This window comes from Haemorhous mexicanus, chromosome 4 (genome assembly GCF_027477595.1).
Source record: "Haemorhous mexicanus isolate bHaeMex1 chromosome 4, bHaeMex1.pri, whole genome shotgun sequence".
NCBI classification, from domain to species: domain Eukaryota; kingdom Metazoa; phylum Chordata; class Aves; order Passeriformes; family Fringillidae; genus Haemorhous; species Haemorhous mexicanus.
The window spans coordinates 35,996,490-36,016,315 of record NC_082344.1 but is presented as its reverse complement, the minus strand read 5'-3'; the positions used below and the strand labels follow the sequence as shown (position 1 = coordinate 36,016,315).

General features: G+C 39.0%; 1 protein-coding gene across 1 annotated transcript; it reads right to left on the bottom strand.

Annotated features, from left to right (window-relative positions):
- Positions 1–12: 12 nt before the first annotated feature.
- ETFDH (electron transfer flavoprotein dehydrogenase) lies at positions 13–19,808 on the bottom strand. Its single transcript, XM_059844457.1, has 13 exons — positions 19,690–19,808; positions 17,617–17,763; positions 16,918–17,147; positions 16,013–16,094; positions 15,628–15,746; positions 15,244–15,321; positions 12,560–12,706; positions 10,665–10,805; positions 8,562–8,705; positions 3,530–3,698; positions 1,613–1,795; positions 1,045–1,266; positions 13–742 (listed from the first exon to the last, which is right to left on the bottom strand). The coding sequence occupies exons 1-13, from the start codon at positions 19,721–19,723 to the stop codon at positions 579–581; spliced, it is 1,860 nt and encodes a 619-aa protein (XP_059700440.1). The 5' UTR covers positions 19,724–19,808; the 3' UTR covers positions 13–578.
- Between the last annotated feature and the right edge of the window lie 18 nt (positions 19,809–19,826).

Genomic DNA, 19,826 nt, shown 5'->3' with positions numbered 1-19,826 from the left:
GTAGACATAGAATGAAGATACAGATTTTTTTTTAGAACCGCTTTACAATAGGTATTCCATATTAACATCATCAGAAAAAAACCCCAAAACCCACCCCAAACTGAAAATTTGATGTAAAATGTAACACTTTAAAGCAGTGACAATTTTCTAGACTGATTTATTTCCCTGACTGCCAAGTATGATTACATGTAAATCACTCCAGCTAGAGAGAGAAAATACTTTTTTAAGGGTGGGTACTAAATTATTCCAATATACGCACAATTCTGGATATGGCTTCTGTTGTCACTGAACTTCAGCAGTAAATCCAAGATCCAAAGCTCCTTTGTCAGTCCTGATAAGAACTTTTGACTGCCATACAGCTCCTGTAAAGAAGTGCTATTTAAATAAGGCTAGGGTTTAACCAGAAGGCACCAACTTTCTATTTAATGCAACAGTCAAAGGTAGAATTCAGAATGGCACATTAGTCTCAAACTCTTTTAACATTTAAGTCAGTGCTGTACATTAATTACGCTGCAGCATAAAATACTCCAACAGATTTGTTGGTGATCAGAGGTCACTGAACACATCTCCTGTTAAGTCTACATTCCATTATAAGCTGGTCCTCCTCCACCTTCAGGTACTACCCAGTTAATGTTCTGACTTGGGTCTTTAATATCACATGTTTTGCAGTGGACACAGTTCTGAGCATTTATCTGCAGCCTTGATCCTTCTCCCGTTTCCAGAGGAACATACTCATAGACTCCTGCAAAGAAGAGAAGGGAGCTATCACTTTGCTGAACAGCTTCCCCTTGCATGTATACTCTACCTACCAGCAAGTGTAACAAGGGAAGTATATTACTAATGTGACCTAATTCCCTTCTAACATGTTTAACAGTTATTTCATCACAAAAGTACTGCTAACATGTTTTAAGACCTTCAACTGAACCCCTTTCTTGGAAGAAAATTGGGATGGAATGCTTGAAGTAAGTAGGAGGCCAGGTGGACCCTTCCTACTTAGTCTTTCCTCTTGCAGAAACAGCTGACACACACATTTTTGTTACCTACCTGCTGGACAAAATCTTTGCTCCGGTCCATCAAATACAGCCAGATTCCTGCTCACAGGGATGCTGTCATCTTTGAGAGTTAAATGAGCGGGCTGATCATGTTCATGGTTTGTACCACTTAAAGCCACAGATGACAGGAGATCAAAACTGATTTTTCCATCCGGCTTTGGGTATTCAATAGGGGTGCAGTCTTTGGCTGGCTTGAGCTGAGCATAATCTGGTCCTAAATACATTTTTAATAAATTTCAGTATAGAATTATTGTATTTTGCAGTTACTCAAGAACAATTTAACTAAGCTGTTTTAACTTGTCATCAGAATGAAGTACGTCATAAAAGGTAGCCTTTTTCATGAGACAAATATCTATACCAAGTTATACTAAGCAGTGTTTTAATGTCTTAATTTACACTGTGTGGTAGCTGATATGACAGTCTGCTTCAATGCTTTATCATCCATTTCTTTTGTACACTCTAAGGCCTCACAGCTGGACCAGATGTGCACTAGCTGAAACTAAGACCAGAAAAGACTGACAAATAAATTGAGAATCTTCCTCAGGAGATAATGAAATTACCTGGATGTTTTAATGTCCACGGTTCCATTCCTCTCAGTATCCAATAAAATATGCCTGTATATATCATTCCTCCATACACACCAAGCACGCTATGGCAGGATGGTCGGATGTTTCTCACCGCATACAGCTCTTTCCACACCCAGGACTTCTTCAGGTTCTCTTCATATTCTTGCACATCAAGTCCTAAGGCAGTATATTACTTGTTAGGTTCCTACAGTACATCAAGACTATCCTTGAAATAAAAGTATAAATGCTGAATAAAAGCAACTGCTAGCAATGAAATCAGCAAGTTGAGAATTTTAGAACTGTAAGCTAGGAATATACTAGACAACATGTTTCAGCCTCTGGAATCAAGAGATCTCTTTTGTTGGCAGACACGTACTGCTCCTTTGTAGCCTCTATTTTATGAGCCACAAGCAGCATTAAATTGTCTCAAAACTCTGCAAAATATAATCAGACAGATGGCTCCATTAGCACCTCTGTGGGAAAGCAGCTACTCACTCACAGAATCTAAGTGCTGACCAGGACAGTCCACCTGTGATCCAAAGCCAGCTTTGCAATTCTAATGTCAAGTTCTAAAGCTTTTTCCAAAGAAGTTTTGCAACCAAAGTCCCATTTCAGTAACTATGGCTATGGCCCAATGGATAATGCCAATGCTAGATAATTTCTCCCTTTGTAATCAGCCTTCATGAGATGTATTTGACTGGAGACTTTTGATTTAAACTCTTTGCATTCTTTACAAATACTAGACATTTCACATCTACCACAGTGTAGCTAAAGTCAAGTAATTATCTTTAAAAATAATGTTTCCTCAAATGAAAATTATTTGAGAGCTTTCTCTTCACCATTCTGCATTACTACTGTATAGGAATAAATGTTCTAAATAATCAGTTTTAAGCCCTGCCTACATATGAAAAGCATGCTTCAGTCCATACTTCCCATTAAGTCCATTATCCCTGCAAAGAGAAGAAAGTGGGCTGTAGTAGTCCAGTCTTGACAAGACTGGCAAACAGCATATAAATAATCAAACAGGAGTGGCACAATACCCACCATCAGTGTTCATAGCTTCAAATGGATTCTAAGCATTTTACCATGTCTAGTTGAAGTTTTAATTGTTCAGCACACCTTCTGTGTATGGTGTATTTCAGCTGCATGAGAGCTCATTAGGCCTTAATCCACCAGTACAGAGAGATCTCTAAAATAATCAACGTGTGGCACCTGGGTATAGTCTTAGCTCCAGTGTGACTGAAATTCTAGTTCTCTCTCCCTCCCTACAGACTTTATTAACAGATTGAAGGGGACAACTAAGGCTTAAACAAATCACTACAAGGTGGTCAGGACCAGGTGATTACTACAGTGTGTTTGTATTATGTATAACATGTGTGTATTATGTATAAAATAAAATACATGTAGTCTCAAACTGAGACAACTAAAAGATTAAAAGACTAAAAAGGACTGGATGAAAGCAGGATCCTAACAACAGTAAGAGCAACTTTGAAAAATCTCATGCTGTTTTGCTTCACTTAATCAATTCCTTTTTTTTTTTTCTCATTTCAGCAGGCTTTCAGTAACACTTTCTGAATCACAAAGCACTACTTTTTATTGTGTTTGTAGGAGCAAAACTATTAAAACTATTCTTGTTTACTTATACAGGAAGCATAAGCTTACTTTTCAGATGGTCATTAGAGCTTATAGCAGTAGGATCAATACTTCTGAATAACAGCAAATATTAATTTTTCATAAATCATTTGACATTATCAATAGTAAATAAACAATAACATGTATTTTAAACACACCCATTTCATGATTTATTCACATTTCTAATTAATTCGTTCAGCTTGATTAATTACTGCTGTTAGTTGGTGGTGGTTCCAATTGAACCCAAGGAAATTACAAATCAAAGTAAAATGATCTTACCTATTGTCTTTGATTGGAGATTTTCATTGGTTAATCGACTAAAAATGGCTTCTGAAGCCAACATGCCACTCTTCATTGCAGTATGTGTTCCTTTGATCTTGGGAACATTCAAGAGTCCAGGACTGCAACCAATTAATAATCCACCTGGGAAGGTGAGTTTGGGTATTGACTGAAGGGAAAACAGAAAGAAAGGTTTTGTTCTTGTTTTTGTTCTTGTTTGTTGAAGTGAAAATAACATTCTGAAATAAGGCTGGCATAAGGCTTGAGTGTCCTTTCCATTTTCAGACTTAGCACGTGTACTCTCTAAAGATACACCACTTACTCTACTTGCTCATGGAATTTGAGCATAGTATGCACATAGGAATACAGACACTTTACTTGTGCTGAGTATGAAAGTGGTATTTTCCTTATATCCTCTCCACAGCTGCCTTATCTGCAGCAAAATTCCAGTAGTGTCACCCACCGATATGGTGTTCCTCCTTCAAGCTCAAGTGAATTTTTTAAAATAAAAAACCCAAACTCTCATTTGTTTCCCTGATTTCCACACAAACTCTAATTTGTTTCCCTGAGTTGTTTCCCTGATTTCCACACAGTAAGTTGTACTCATCTTACCTCACAGTGCTTTTTTCCAAAATCTTTCTCTGTGAAACTGCACAATGCTATCATGCCTGCCCCCTTCCTCATTTTAGAACTTGCTCACAGCCGGCAAATATATTTTGGTGCAAAAATCACCATCTTACTCCCATTCTGTAAGCATAATGTCATAGAGTATGGTCAACTCACAAACCTAACACAGCCAAGATGATTTGCAAGTACCAGGTCAATAGCATTAATATACTACATTATACACCTATATTAACTAAGGAATGCCTCAACGACCAAGGTGATTAAGATTTTACACTGGGAACAGCTTCAAAATGCAGACAGACTGCAGAACTTTGAGCAGAAAGCTCTGATCAAAGCCTAAGTCACAAATTGCTGAAGGTTAAGTTTTGAACATACCCTTCCTCCAAAAGTCTTCAGTGCTGAGCAGCACATCTTAATCTAGCATCCTGCTTTTATTAAAACTGTCTGAAAGAATTAATTTTCCAGTAACCTAAATACTAAACAAGTAGTTGAATTTCATGAAAAATGTCCAAAAAATTAATCCCTTGGAATTTAGGATAACCCAAAAGTTTTGTTTCTTCTGCTTGTTCAATTGCTACCTCTTTACTAGTCACCCAGGACTGCTTACTTTTGTATAGTCATATAGCAGTTACTAAAAAAAGTTATATTACACAGCATTTCCTCTGTGTTTTGTGCAATTTGTTTAATCAGAGACATAGTGATTTGGTTCACAGAAAAGGTAATTCAGGCTGAAAACACAACTACAACTTACTTTTTCGGGAAAAGAAATTTTAAGTTCAGCTACATAACACTATTTCAAAGAGATAAAGAAAACAGCCATTCTGTGTTATCTATTAGGATTCAATGGTGCAGCACTGACATAAGCATAGAAAGACTTCTGGACTGACTCTGAATTGCATAGAAAGATGGTGATGAAGTACTTTTCTTCTGCAAGTACTGTTTCACGTAATATGCACAATGACCCACCATACTGCTAAAGAATAAATGAAATTAAAGATGAGTCATGTAACACAAAAGGTAGCACGTACTGCAGCTTTGGTAGTAATTCTCATTATTAGTACTATGGCACTTGGTACCTGCTTTCACAGTCAGTGGAAGAAACACATCATGCCCCTGAGACACAGACACAAAACAAGACTGCTTTAGAGAAGGGGAGACACCTGCTCCCTGCAGAGTCTTTCCTGCCAGCAGACAGGAAACCTCATGTTCTTCCTCCCCTTAGCTCCAGACCAGGGCTTAAAATCTGTTAAGTGAGTCTAATGTTTGACACTTAAATGGGTTGTCAGATTTTCCCCCCTGATATTCACAGCATACACTGCTCAATAACTGCAACACCTTTTTCTCCACAAAACTCTTAAACCTTTCAAAAGTTTTTGATAAAATAGAGGGTGCATGGGAATTTAGGTGCTTTGTTTTGCAATTGTAATAAATCTAATAAATAGTAGCTACAGAGATTAAGTTACTAAACTCTCATCCTTCCTTCCACATACATTAAAAAACACGTGCACTCTCTCTTCCCCTTCACTCTGTGCTAAAGATTTAAGATCATGGTCATTAGGTTATCTATAATAAAAAAGCTGAAGTTGATGGTAACCCTATACACCTATTTGATGCAATTCTGTTACCAAAATCAAAAACTGGAGCTATGGAATGACTTACATAAGAAAATATTCCTGGACTATAGTGATACAAATGAGTCAGACTGCTACAGTAATTAATCAAAGCAACACATGCAAAAGAAGAGCTAATCTTAAAACTCTTCCTAAGTGAATCATCAATAAAGCTTTTTTTACTGAAGTCATGTATTTAAAAAAGTCTTTTAGAAGAGTGACTTCATGATCACCTAATCAAATCTATCTACAGGAAATTAAAAAAAAAACACCAAAAAACCAACAAAGCAAAACATGCTTTTATATTAGGAACAATGGAAAGTAAGGGACATATTGGTTTAAATGCAGCAAAGATGTCCAGAGATGAGACAGAGATGTGCAAGATCTGTAGTTCTACTAGGTAACTTAGCATTTACATGTCTGTAAGTGACTTTAAAATACTGTATTCTTTCAGCTATAGGTTTTGAGTATAAGGAGGGTGCAACTAAAGTCACACTCTGGCTACTTCACCAAACCCAGAAATTCGATGACTATGTGTGATAGAGAAACCAGTGCACAGGGTGGAAGAAGAAGCCCTTTTCATGGTATCTGCACTAATAATGGAGTGGCAATGGTTTTTGAAATAAGCCAGTGACACAGCTGTGTTACAATGTGATATGACATGTTTCCACTGCAGAGTGGACAAAATCAACGCTCAGATTGATTAAATGTGCAGCATGGGTGTAATCAAGAAGTTGCTTCCTGAACTCACATGACTCACTGCCAGGAATGCACACTGGGGTCAAAGCCTAACTCCACATGACTGTGACAAGAGTGAAGCTGTGATGAAATTCTGCTTGTATTGCAAGACTCTTGTGAAGCCAAGTTTATACTGAGAAGAGGTTCAGAAAGGAAAGGCAAAGTAGTCAGAGGGCAGAGTGGCATGGCCCCACATACAGGATGCAGATCATGGATGCTCAGCTAGTTTTAAGGTCCAACTGAAAGGAGCATCAGGAAGATGGATCTGGGAGTACAGAACATACTGCCACACCCTGTGTTTCAAGATGAGAAGCTAACAGGCTGAATGATCTTTAAAACTGTTAAATATAAACTCCAGACCATTTTTTGGCAAGCTTTTCCAGCCCTTTCAACTGACCTGAGTCAGAAAGGTCAGTATTTAAAAGGAAATGTATCAATCAGAAAGTCTTGAATAATACATATTCAAATTTTTACCTTTTGCACTACTAAAGTTAAAAAAAATGAACAAAGTGTTCCACCTCCCAAGAAAGCAGAAATTCAAAGTTGTGCATGAAAGAAACAAAAGGTATTGGTACTTGAAGAGGTAAAGATTTACCTGCCAAACTACATTGCAGTTTCATCACCATCAGTGATTTAAGGCTCAAGCACTGAAAAGGAGTTCTTATTTATCCCAGGATAAATAAGTAATTTGGAAGACCCCAAAAGAACAGATCAGTGGTACTACCCTGTCTTCCCCAAGATTCCAGGCAAAACAAAAGATTGTCTGTGGCATCTTTACTGCTGAACCTTCTTGACTGCAATATAAATTCCACTTCACTGGCTGCTCATAGCTTGGACAAACACTCTGCTGGGTAAAAACTCTGGATGTCTGGGCTCAGAGAATGTTGGTGAGTGGAGTTACATCCAGTTGGCAGCCAGTCACGAGTGGGATTCTGCAGGGCTCAGTACTGGGGCCAGACCTGTTAATATCTTTATCAATGACCTGGAAAAGGAGATTGAGTGAACCCTCAGTCAGTCTGCAGGCAGCACAAAGACAGGTGGGAATGCTGATCTGCTGCAGAGGGATCTGGACAGGATGGATCTATGGACCAAGGCTGATTATACTGACATCCAGTAAGGCAAAGTGCTGTGTCCTGTCCTTGGGTTACAACAGCTCCATGCAGTGCCTTAGGCTGGGGGCAGAGTGACTGGAAAACTGCCCAGCAAAAAGGACACAGGGAGTCCTGCCAGCTGAACATGAGGCAGCATGTGCCCAGGTGGCCAAGAAGGCCAATGGCATCCTAGCTTGGATCACAAACAGTTTGGCCAGCAGGACAAGGGCAGTGATTATTTCCCTGTAGTCAGCACTGGTGATGCTGTATCTTGAATCCTTTGCCCAGTTTTGGGCCCCTCACAAGACACTGAAATGCTGGAGTGTGTCTAGGGAAGGGCAATGGAGTTTACAAAGGGCCTGGAGCTCAGGTCTCAGGAGGAGCAGCTGAGGGAGCTGGGGGTGCTTAACCGGGAGAAAAGGAGGTTCAGGGGGGACCTTACTGCCCTCTACAACCACCTCAAAGGAGGGTGCACTGAGGTGAGGGGCAGCCTCTTCTCACAAGTGGCAGGAAAAGAGGAAAGGGGCTCAAGTTGTGCCAGAGGAGATTTAGATTGGATATTAGGAAAAAAACCTTCACACAAGGGTTTTCAAGCACTTGCACAAGCTGCCCAGTGAAGTGGTTAAGTTGCCATGCCTGGATAAGACATAGATGTGGCACTTGGGGACCTGGTTTAGTGGTGGACTTGGCAGTGGTGGACTAGTTATTGGACTAAATGATGTAAATGGTCTTTTCCAATCAAAATGTTTCTACGATTCTGTATTTCATTTAGAAAGTAATGAGTATGTCAGAAGATTTTCAGTAAGACAGAGCCTAAGACTAGCTAATATCAGCAGTCAGTGCCCAGCAAGACAAGAAGCTTTTTCTGTCCAGCAAAACATTTGGTATAGCATGCAAACCAAATCTACAGCACTAAATATATGGCTATAGAGAACTCAAAGATAAAAACTTTGTGAAAAATATTACCTGGATACCACCTTCATTTAATGCTCTGGCACCATAGGCAATCCTTGTTCCACCCTCCAAAGTAGGCTGTACACTAGGATGATGCTTCCACCTCTGAAATTCTCTAAATGGATTCAAATAGGGATTTTGATAATCTAAACCAACCTTAAAAAAAGAAAAAAAGTGCACATCAATAAAAACAAGTTATGAAATTTCAACAAAAATTTGAAATCAAAGCAATTGCATATTACCATATCAAGTCTTTAAATCTATTTTATTCTAAAGCAACCTCAGGATCTTTCTACTTAAACTACTGCCAAAAATATATTTAATTAATGGTACAGCAGAAGCAAATCCAAAAATTTGCTGCTACAAGTCTGCTCTTGTCCTCACCTGAAATATGGAAAATATTTAATTGCATTGTAACCTCCTTTCAGCTGTTTTTGGTATAGAAAGGATTAATTAAGCATGATTTAATGTGTGGGACAAGCAGCAAAACATGTTTTAAATTTGCATTTCATACCTCTGCCCAAAAAAAGCTGAAAAAAGAGGTAAACAATTATTTTTTGATTGTTACGTCCTTGTGCTCTCATACTTTAAACAGTTCTTCAAATTGTTTAGTAGTCAATTATAATTTCCAATTAGGTGAGCCATTGTAATAAAGCACAGGGGAGCAATGATGAAAGCAGAAAATGGAGTAAAATAGATTGCCAGTGGGCTGGATGCTCAGGATTCTTATACATTTGAGAATTTGACCAGATATCTACTCTGCATTTCCCATCTTCAAGATATTCTTAAAAAGAATTCTCTTGCTGAATTTCTCTCTTTTGAGAAAGGGATTATTTCTGGTTCCTGTGAGCTTTATTGGAGAGAAGTAACAAAATACATCATGAGTCAGCAGCAATCAAGACTTTGGTATCTGTGGCAGCTCACTGCTTTTAGAGCAGTGCTTGCATCTGTGTTGCTGACAAGACAAAATTAATGAACAAGTTCCAAAATAAGGGTAAAATAACCCTACTACAAGAATCATCTCAGACTGAAATAGGTATAAAGTTCAAAGACAAAAAAGTGATTGTGTTCACACAGAAGTTGATTTTTTCCTCTCTGGAGAGAATATGAACGTTACTGATTACCTACCATTCTCTGCAAGAATCCGAGCTTTGAGCCCTTCTAAAATCAAACAGAAATTGAGTATCTATTGTATGTACTTATTAATTCCAATATTGGAAATCTGTACAGAACAAGTATGTGTGTCTGAGAAAGCTAATGAGGTTTTTTTCAATGCTTCTTACAAAACAGTTAGACAAAAATAGAATTTTTCCACACACTGTGTAATCCTTCTGAAATCTAGAAGACAGAAGTGTCAGCTCAGTTCCATGCTGCTGAAAGTCCAATTTGTATGCTTGACTCCTACAACATCTGTGTTGAAGCACATGCACAGGGTAAATAGTGAATTTTTCATTTTGAACTGTATGTTATAGAGAATATTTCCAATCCTTGCTCCTTGCATCACCTGGCTGCCAGAATGACAGCAGACTGTCTCCAGAGATCTCACAGCTTCTGATGAAGTGTCAATAAGCAGGAAGAAGCCGCCTGCCCAATTCAGTCAGGCAGTTGCTAAAGAGGGCAATGCCAGCGGGGTGGAGAATCCCAAAACCAAAGTGAAGAGCTCAGAAATGAAAGGGACATTGCTAGTAGCATTGCAGTGCTTCCACTTTAGACACTTCTCTCATCAAGTGGAGTTACACACAAGGTTGACACACGGATTAGGAAATGAAACTGTAAAAAGTGCATGTGATTTAGATTTCCTAACTTACAAGAATTTTTTGAGCACAGTTTTGATTAGTCATTTGGTTTTGCCATTATCAAAATTTGCTTTGTTTGCAAAGAAATTATGAACAAGTTTTCTAGTTGGTTTCAATAAAAGACACTGGATTAAAGACAGATTAATATGACAAATTAGCCTTCCCTACTATGGGCATAACCACACTTAAGATTGAGAAAGGACTATATTCGGTCTGTTCCTATTCTTGTATTTACATTTTCTCATTAAAACAGAGAAAAGAAACTGCATAAAATGAAGATCAAACAACATGCAAGAATGAAAAAACTAACTTCACTTACCACAAATCCAAGAGCAACTAAAGGCTCACGCTCATTTAAGTGATAAAGAAAGGATCCTCCATATGTATGTCTGTCTAATGGCCAGCCTACAGTATGTTCCACTCTTCCTGGTTTCCATTTTGTTTTATCAATAGTCCATAACTGAAATGAGGATGACCAAAAAATTACTTCAGATTGCAAAGTAATGGCCTTTCAATAACATATTAAAAGACAAACACACAACTACATATAGGAGAAACTTAATTTACTCCCATAAGCAATGCAAAAATTCATACAGCAAAATAACAACTGTTCAGTATAGTTTTTTGGATTCCATTTAAGGTTTTCCCAATACCTCTCTTAAAATGCTGCATAACAGAAAATGTGACTGAGACTCCAGAACTACATCCAAAATTTTCATCCAACCACAAGATTTCTAATATTTGTGACTTTGACAGATACTTCTGCCACAGAATACAGTGCTTATGTTGACTTTTTTTTCTTTGAAAGTATTATTTTTTCATATGATTCTATGAATTACTTTGTGAATTTTTCAAGGTCAGGACAAAACAATATGCCTGAGTTGATCTAAATATTTTCTGTCAAACAAATTGTCCCTACTCTGTTGTCTCCTACATGTTTTCAGTGCTCCACTGACCCATGGTGAACTCAGAGAAGCATTTTCATGTTTCCAAGATTGAGTCCATTTTCTGCTCATTTCTCAAAACATTTTTGCACCATGGAGGTACATGCCAGGCACAGTCTAATGACAGGAGGGCAGCTGAGCACTGTAGATCAGCTCAAGCACTGAGGGCTCATCTACAATCATGTTCCAGTTTAGAATAAAGAGCACATTTTTGAGCGGGACTTCTGATTCCTCCCACTTACTGTGTTTTGACTCACATCATACAGCAGCCAAGGCATGAACTGGATTCCTTCAATGTGAAACTAAAAGACAAGGTCCTAAAAGTCCATCTAAAACATTCCAGTCATCAAAGGGCACTCAGTCCATGGGACTAGATCACAGCTAGTCCAAAGTAAAAAAAACCTGAGGCGTGCATAGTACGGATAACAGCTCATCAGCACCAGCTACTTCAGATCCACTCCTACTGGACTGCACTATTTGCTAAAGCACACAGTCTCATCTGGAAGTAAGGGAATTCTACAGGAAAACCCTTCTTTAATGACAATTTCAGTATTAGAGACTGTAACTAAGATTATGTCATATTTACAGAATGGTTATTCTCTACAGAGTGTAAACTAATAATTTAACAAATATTTTGTAGCTGTAAGCACAAACTAAAGTAATTCTGTTATACTCAAAACTCTGAACATATTCTAAAACAACACAGCTCTTTTTCATGAGTGATATTTCCTGAGTATAGAATATTTTAATAAGGAAATCTCATTCCTATCCCAGTTTTATATGCCCAGTGAAGGGAGTTTTTTTTAAAGAAAGGCTCATCCAGAAGGTGCTTCAGAGACCACGACTCATCATCTGAAATAGCTTTCCTCTCTCCCTTTTACTAACATACAGAAAGCCCATAGAAAGTATTTTCTTCCTTCCTCATGTACTAAAGCCCCCCCAAAATTAGGCAGCATAAATTCCTCCCTTGTTTAGCAGATATACGGAAAACAGATATCACAAACGACTTTAATTTGAAAATGTTAACAGAGCAGATTCACAGGTACCTCTAGTTATAACAGATACAAGAGAAGCAGCAACTGAAGTGGAACAGTCACAACATTCAGGGAGCATCTGATCAGCTTCAGAACAGCAAAGATTCTGAATTTTTTAAAGTGTAACTCAAAGTCTTTAATTCTTATGTCTTACAAAAATTAGCTAGAAAGCAAATAGAATCTACCTTAAAGCCTTATGATAGTTTCTTTAATTGTTAAAATTATACAAATGGTACCTCTTTCAATCCAATGCCATAGCTCTGGGGTTGACAATTCTCCCTTAGATTGTATTTTTTGTACAGCTGTTTGGCTAGATGTCCATGACAACCTTCAGCAAAGACTGTGACTTTAGCATGGAGTTCCAAGCCTCTTTCAAAGGTAGCCTGCAAAAGTAGAGCATTTCATCAGCAGTTAGGTTTGTGCCACACCAAACTCACAGAAGAAAATGGAGAGTAATACAGTGATTTTACACTACTTGGTGACACAGCTCAGACACTACAGACCATTGCAAATTATGGTTCTAGTTCAGTTGCCTTTTCCACCCAACCATGACACACCCCTGGCAAATCTTGGAAGGGGATTCCAGTAGAGCAGCCCCACAGTGAATTGCAATTTGTCACTGAAAAGGAGAATCTTTCCAGATCAGAGGATACTTCTATCAAATCTGCTCATTCACAAGGTGCAAAGGAACTCTGACAGACAAAGAATCTTCACCTGTAACATCACACTTTAATTTTTGCTCATGAACATAATAAAACATTGTAATGTTTGTGCCCCAACAACAAATGACATAGACTAGACAGAACTACCATATCTGAAAAGCCTGAATCACCCCTGCGCCCAAAAGGACTCACTACTTCAGAATAATGACATTACCCTAATCTGGCACGTTAAAACATACAATAAAACTAAATAAAATACAACTATTAAAAAAATTTTATAAAAAATTCCAACAAGGATTGAGATCCAGGTAAGGGGAATTGGCATACTGCTGTATGAGTACATCACCTGCATCTGTGAGTGCACCGGATGAGAATATAGATTACGTTTAAAATTTTTTTATAATGAAAAAAGCTTGATTTCAGTCAGAAAGTTTGATGTTGAAAAAGACAAGGAAAACAGTTTTGGATTAACCTCTTCAACAGTACTCAATTAAACCATCTCAAGGTAAGCCAGAATAGGTTTAAAAGAAGCTTGCTGCTTTGGTTTTTAATTGTCTCTCAGGTGCAATCTGCTTGTAACTTACAAATGAAAATGTTCCCTCTAGCTGAGAATTACATTTAAACAGGAGTCATGGGATTTTGTGAAATTTTTTGTACTCTTTGAATTTCTGATTGACAATGTGAACATGAATTAATTTTACAAAATACTAAACAAGAGTTACCTCTTGAATATATAGTGTCCACTTTGAAGTAGCTTTATATAAAACAAATGAACTCCAACTCCACATTATAAATATCAGAAATTCATTAATTTGAAATATTTCAGTAATGTGACACAGCTGTATTTCACGTTTAACAACCTTCTCCAGTATCTAACAAGAATTAATACACAACTTGCTACAATGCTTTTTTTACCACTGTCATTTTTATTTGGTTGGTGCTGACTGCAAGGTGAATATCTATTTATTAACCACAGTCTATTTGATTAGGCTCTGTAAAAACACACTGAAGATACTCTTGCCTTGGAGGTTATACAAACTACACCTATTTACCTGAGCCTTTATGCACTGGAGGTAGAACCAACTGACAAAACTGACAGCTAAAAAACTTGAATTGAGTGACAGTGCAATAAAAAAAGCTGCAGTAGAGGCACACTCATTATGCACATGAAAGAAGAGACACGTTCTCCCAGAACAAATGTGAAAAAAAAAAAAAAAGAATCTGTGTTTTTTGAGTATGTTAAGAAATACACCTAACATTGTTCCTTCCCATCTTAAAACAAATCCAAACTCCCAATGAAGCTGTACACGTTACTTGTGCCACCTTCTGGACAAAGCATGCACTGGAAAACGAGAGCGTGTCTGTCCCCTACAGCAGATAAACAAAATTACACTGGAAAAATACATTACTCCTCCACTGGTTATATTCCCTCAAAGCAAGAAAGAGTCTTTTCTTCTCACTCCCTGCCTTACATGGTGAAAAACAGCCCACACTTTATGTGCAAGTGAATACCTCTTTGAAACTCTAGGAAACTAGAGTAAAACTTTATAAAAAAGGAAAGTAAATGTTAAGGAAAAAAACTTATACTCCTAATTTATGTAGTCAAATAATTCCATGTGAAAGTTGCACCAAGTAACTCTGAGGTGCCACATTCTCCCAACGTATTTTACAGGGAAACAGCACACTTAGGGCAGGTTCTGGATTCTACTGAACAAAACAAAAATCCAAGTCTGACACTTAGGGCAGATACTGCACCCTTTTGCATGCAGAAACATGACCAACCAGCATAAAGGTATAAAGACTCAGTGTGTACCTTGCCCCAACAAGGCAGACAGACTGTCAGCAAGTGCATCTGTGGCTGTAAATATCAAGGAAACCAAACCAGCCAGAAGCACACTCTCTTACATGCTGCTAGTTACCAGATGGACTAAAGCTTTGTATTTCACCTTTGGACCTTTTTTCCAGGACTTCCTGGAGTTCTTTCCGTTGTTTCCAGATTTAACATATGCCAAAACACCCTTACATAATCTTCTTCAAGACAACTTTTATGAAAAGGCTTTTTCTACTAATCTCAGGAGAATTTTACAATGTTCTGAGACGAGAACACAGGCAATCAATCCAATTAAACAGAGAGGGAAGACAGGTACTGAATTTTACAACTTTTCTTATGCTGCAGCAAGACTACTGATGGCAGTAGAAGCAGATGTATCACAATTTTCATAATTAGACTCCTAGTTATGGGGAAGATAGATACTCACTTTAGGTGCTCCATCCTTCTGAATGCCTACATCATTAGTTGCTATCCCTTTCACACTACCATCTTCATGAAAAAGTACCTTTGGAAATATTTAAACAAACAAACAAAAAACATTGTCATGAAACTGTACTTTGAACCTATTAATTAAAGTTCTAAAGCAGAACTTCTAAGCACTATGACTTTCATGATCAAACATGAAGATTATGTATTTATTCATGTATTGTATGCACTTTGCTGGATCTGAGCCAGGGAATTTAGACAGAGAAACACAGTTTTCACAATATATATCAATAAAAAGGAATGTTGCACATGCACAAATGATCATGACTGCACTGAAGAGGGTTCCAAAGCCACTCTTCATAAACACACACAATGTCATTAGTACCTCAGCTGCTGCATAGCCTGGATATATCTCAACACCCAAAGCTTCTGCTTGTTCACCTAGCCAACTCACAAGGTGGCCCAGACGTACTATGTAATTTCCATGATTAGCCATTGGGAGCCCTAGGCAAAAAAAGACACACACACATAACACATCGGACACAAAGCAAAATAAGCAAAGCTGCATACAGCGGATGTCACATCTACAGCTACTATCTATAAGGTAATCTCATGTGTTATCAGAGCCATCACCTACACAGACTGTATCATTGTAACCTACTGTAGTCTACATACACTTGCTGCACTACACCAAATCAAACTTTTGATTCATGGAGAAGTTCAAAAAGACACAGAGGAAGCTGACTCTCTTCTCCCTCACTAAACTTTACCTGGAAGAATTGGCACTGGAATTCTAGATCTCTCTGTTAAAATTCCAAACTTGTCTTCAGTTACAGGAGTATTAAGTGGAGCCTACAAAAAATAAAAAAGAAGAAGTAGAGAGTTATGTTTCTTTAGCCAATCCAACAGAAACAAGAAAACTAAACAATCAAACTGGCAGTCAAGTACAGGTTTAGTATAGCACTTCAAAAGGAAGGTATCACAAGAGAGAAGATAAAGTACTTTATGAGGCCTTTCTCAGGCAAGAATCAACACAACTACTAAGGTTAAAAAAATACGGCTTTGCAAATAACATCTGTTGTACACAGGCCTGTACTACATCAATATTCTAGATCTTTTTAAAGAAGGCAGCTCAACTTGCAGATTTATCACCATAAGGCAAAACAAAGAGCTGACAGCTGACTTCTTGCAGCTCTCAGGTGATAGCAGGCAGCTGGCTGCAAGTCAGACAGCTGTTCTGGGACCTCTCTCCTAAAATCATCTTAGGCCTTTGCTACACCAGAGTGTCTGCACAGAAGTCAGTATCAGTCATCTCCAGGAAGAGCTATTGTACAGATAAAGCACACCTGTCATTGGTAAGGACCAAACATCTTTCTGCTTGTACACAGGAGCTGGACTTTGCACACAGGCAGCAAGTGCAGGGCACCTCAGACATTTTGTGTATATGCAGTAGGACTACTGCAGAAAAGAGCAAGGGCCACAGCATATCTGTGACAGAAAACATTCAGGAAACAGACTAAAAAGAAGGTACCCATTTTTGTTTTGTTCCATCAATGTGTTTTAAAATGGTACTTATTACTAATGGTACCAAGTACTAACTCATACCAGAATGAGTCAGATATGAAGTTCATTACAATCTAGTAATGAACTTTGGTGTTTACATGCTCATACATACCCCTCGTTCTTTCCAGTCTGGAAAGAGTTCTTCTAAGGACCTTGGCTCGACACAAGCACCAGACAATGTATGTGCACCAATCTGAGAAGCCTTTTCCACCAGACACACACGCACTTCTTTGCTGTGCTCAGCAGCCAACTGCTTGAGTCGAATGGCTGCAGAAAGGCCTGCAGGGCCTGCTCCAACAATGACAACATCAGCTTCCTCTGCAAATCTTTCCATGTTTACCCCTTCAATAGAAAAAAATGATAATAACATAAGCCAATCTCCAATTTCTTCCAACCTCTCTCTCACTAAAACCAAACCCTCATCGTAAGAACAACTGGAAAAAACCAAGCAGATACATACTGAACAGAACTAAATCTTGTTGTGATAATCACTAAACCAAAAGCTGCTTGTATATTTTCTTTATGAAAACAAGCATAAAATGTCTTCTGATATTATATTTTATTATAATATATTATATTACATTATATTATATTATATTATATTATATTATAGCACTAAGGACACTCATTGTGAGATAGCAAGCAAACATTTCATTTGAAATATTAGTACTGTATTTAAGCGTAGAGAATTTCCACAATGAGAAAAAAAAAAGCAACACATTTTAGTGTCTTTAAGACTCAGCAATGACAATCCTAATAATAATGATAATAATAATAAAAAAGCAGTTTTTAAAGAATGCAGTGTTTTTACCTTCCCATCGTTTGTCTTTGTCCCGAGGATGAATTGTGTAGTGTGTAGTTATGCGAGGCACAGAGGCAGTGGAGGCACATCGTGAGACACGCAGCGATAGAAGGCAATCTTTCTTTATCAACTTCAGAGCATGAAAGCACTGACGTGCTGCAAAAACCAAATTTGTCAAATCAGTAATTTTCCAAATTTTTCAAAGTTTCAGAGATGCAAGTAGCACAACATATATGACAGCTTCCCCCTCCCAAAGGCTACCAGGTGATGTGAAGATGAGGAACCATAAACACAGATTTTTAAATTTTCAAGTAAGGAGGATGCTGTGTAATTTTCTATCAGGAAAAAAAAAAAAAAAAGCAGCTTCCCCTTTAAGCTTTCTTTACTCAGTACACAGGCCAGCCTTGCACAGCTGACATAGGATAATATGCATATACACAGGTGCCAAACGCATTTCAAGTTCTGATTTAATTTTGAACTTCAAAAGGTTTACTTCAAACTGCATTAAAAGTGACCAAACAACTGTAGAAACGGGACTTGCAAGATTAGTTCTTCCATCTCAACACATGTTGAGACACACAGCTTGGGCTACTAACACAAGGCAGTTCAGCTAAAGTACATGTCATGGTCTGCAGTAAAAGCAGACTTGAACCCAAGTGTGCTTAGCCAAACCTAGGAACAGTAGATACAGGTAACCATTACTTTTGCTGCAGATACAGTAATTGTTGTGAAAACAAATTAGAATTTCTGTGTAAGCAAATACAGAAAATAAAATTTCAAATTATCAAACTAGGACTCTTCTCAGAGGGCTATTACATGCCATAGTTTCCCGCTTTTAGAAACAAGTAATAAATGTGTGTGATTTGTATTAAAAAAAATAGTTATAGTTAAAAGGTCTGTGAACTAATGTGCCTTGCTTAATAATATTCCTTCCTTAAAGATTTTGCTTTATTCAGGGATGAAGAATGATACCGTATTTAAAGTGAAGTATTTATCCAAAATTATATAAGTAAAATCACCAGTGTGCTTTGACTGAAATGTTTAGTTGAGAATGGCAATTGGTAAGGCCATCACAAGCATCCTGTGTCATAACCCTGCCCAGTGGCAATTAGGACAGAGGTCTCTACATGCAAGGTAGCAAGTATTATCCATGTTGGTTCCTTAACAGGAATCCTGTCTACCTAACCAACATAACATAAAAGGTGGTATTATCATACCACCTCATGATTCTTACTTATCCTTTACCTGCAACCAGGCAAGATCTGAGAACAAGTACTCTATAAGGTTGATAATAGCTACACTTATATATATATATATATATATATAAAGAAACTTTAACTTTCAGGATGTTTTTTATTTGACCATACCTGATGGTACTAAGAATCACACAGCATATATAGATATATATAAATCAATTACTTTGCACATATGCAAAAGAAGTGAAACTCTGCTCCAAACACGTCTGATAATAACAGAGGTGGTGCAAACGCTGGACGGGCAGATTCTTGCCCAGCGAGCGCACAGTGCCTGGGCCACGACGCTATGGAGAGCTCAGGGACTCGGAAAGCGAAGGGAAACGTCTGCACGCCCCATGACATCCCCAAGGAGAAACTTTTCGGCAGCTCTTCAGTAACAGCTGTCGGGATGCTGTCTCCACAACTACTTCCCAAGTAAGGACACTCGTTCCACCGCTTCATTTCACCCTTTAAAGCAGGTGACACCTAGCGTCGCTCAAAGATCCCGCCCATCTTTTTCGGCACCCCGCTGCAGGTGAATAACCCACGTCAATATCACGGAGCGGGGCCGCGGGCAGCGCTCACGTACAGCGCTGTCCTCCCGCCCTCGGGGGCACACAGGCCCCGGGCAGGGGGAGCCCCGGGCAGGGGGAGCCACGGGGTCCCGGCCCGCCGGCCCCGCGCCCGCCCGGACACCGGCGCGACCCAGCCGCGACCTTTGCTCCGCCTCGGCGCCGCGCCAGCCGCCGGCCCCACCCGCCCCGCCGAGCGGCGGCCCCAGCCCAGCCCGACCCAGCCCGGGCCGAGGCCCCGGGCCCGGGACCTCCCGCCGGGCCCGGCGCGTTACCTCGGCTGGCGGCCGGGCAGCGGTAGAACAGCATCTCAGCGGCCCCGGCACCGTCCGCTTCCCGCGACCGCCCCGCGCACACCCCGCCGGCCTCGCCCTGCCGCGCCTGCGCGCCCGGCCACGGCTCCGCCCCGTGC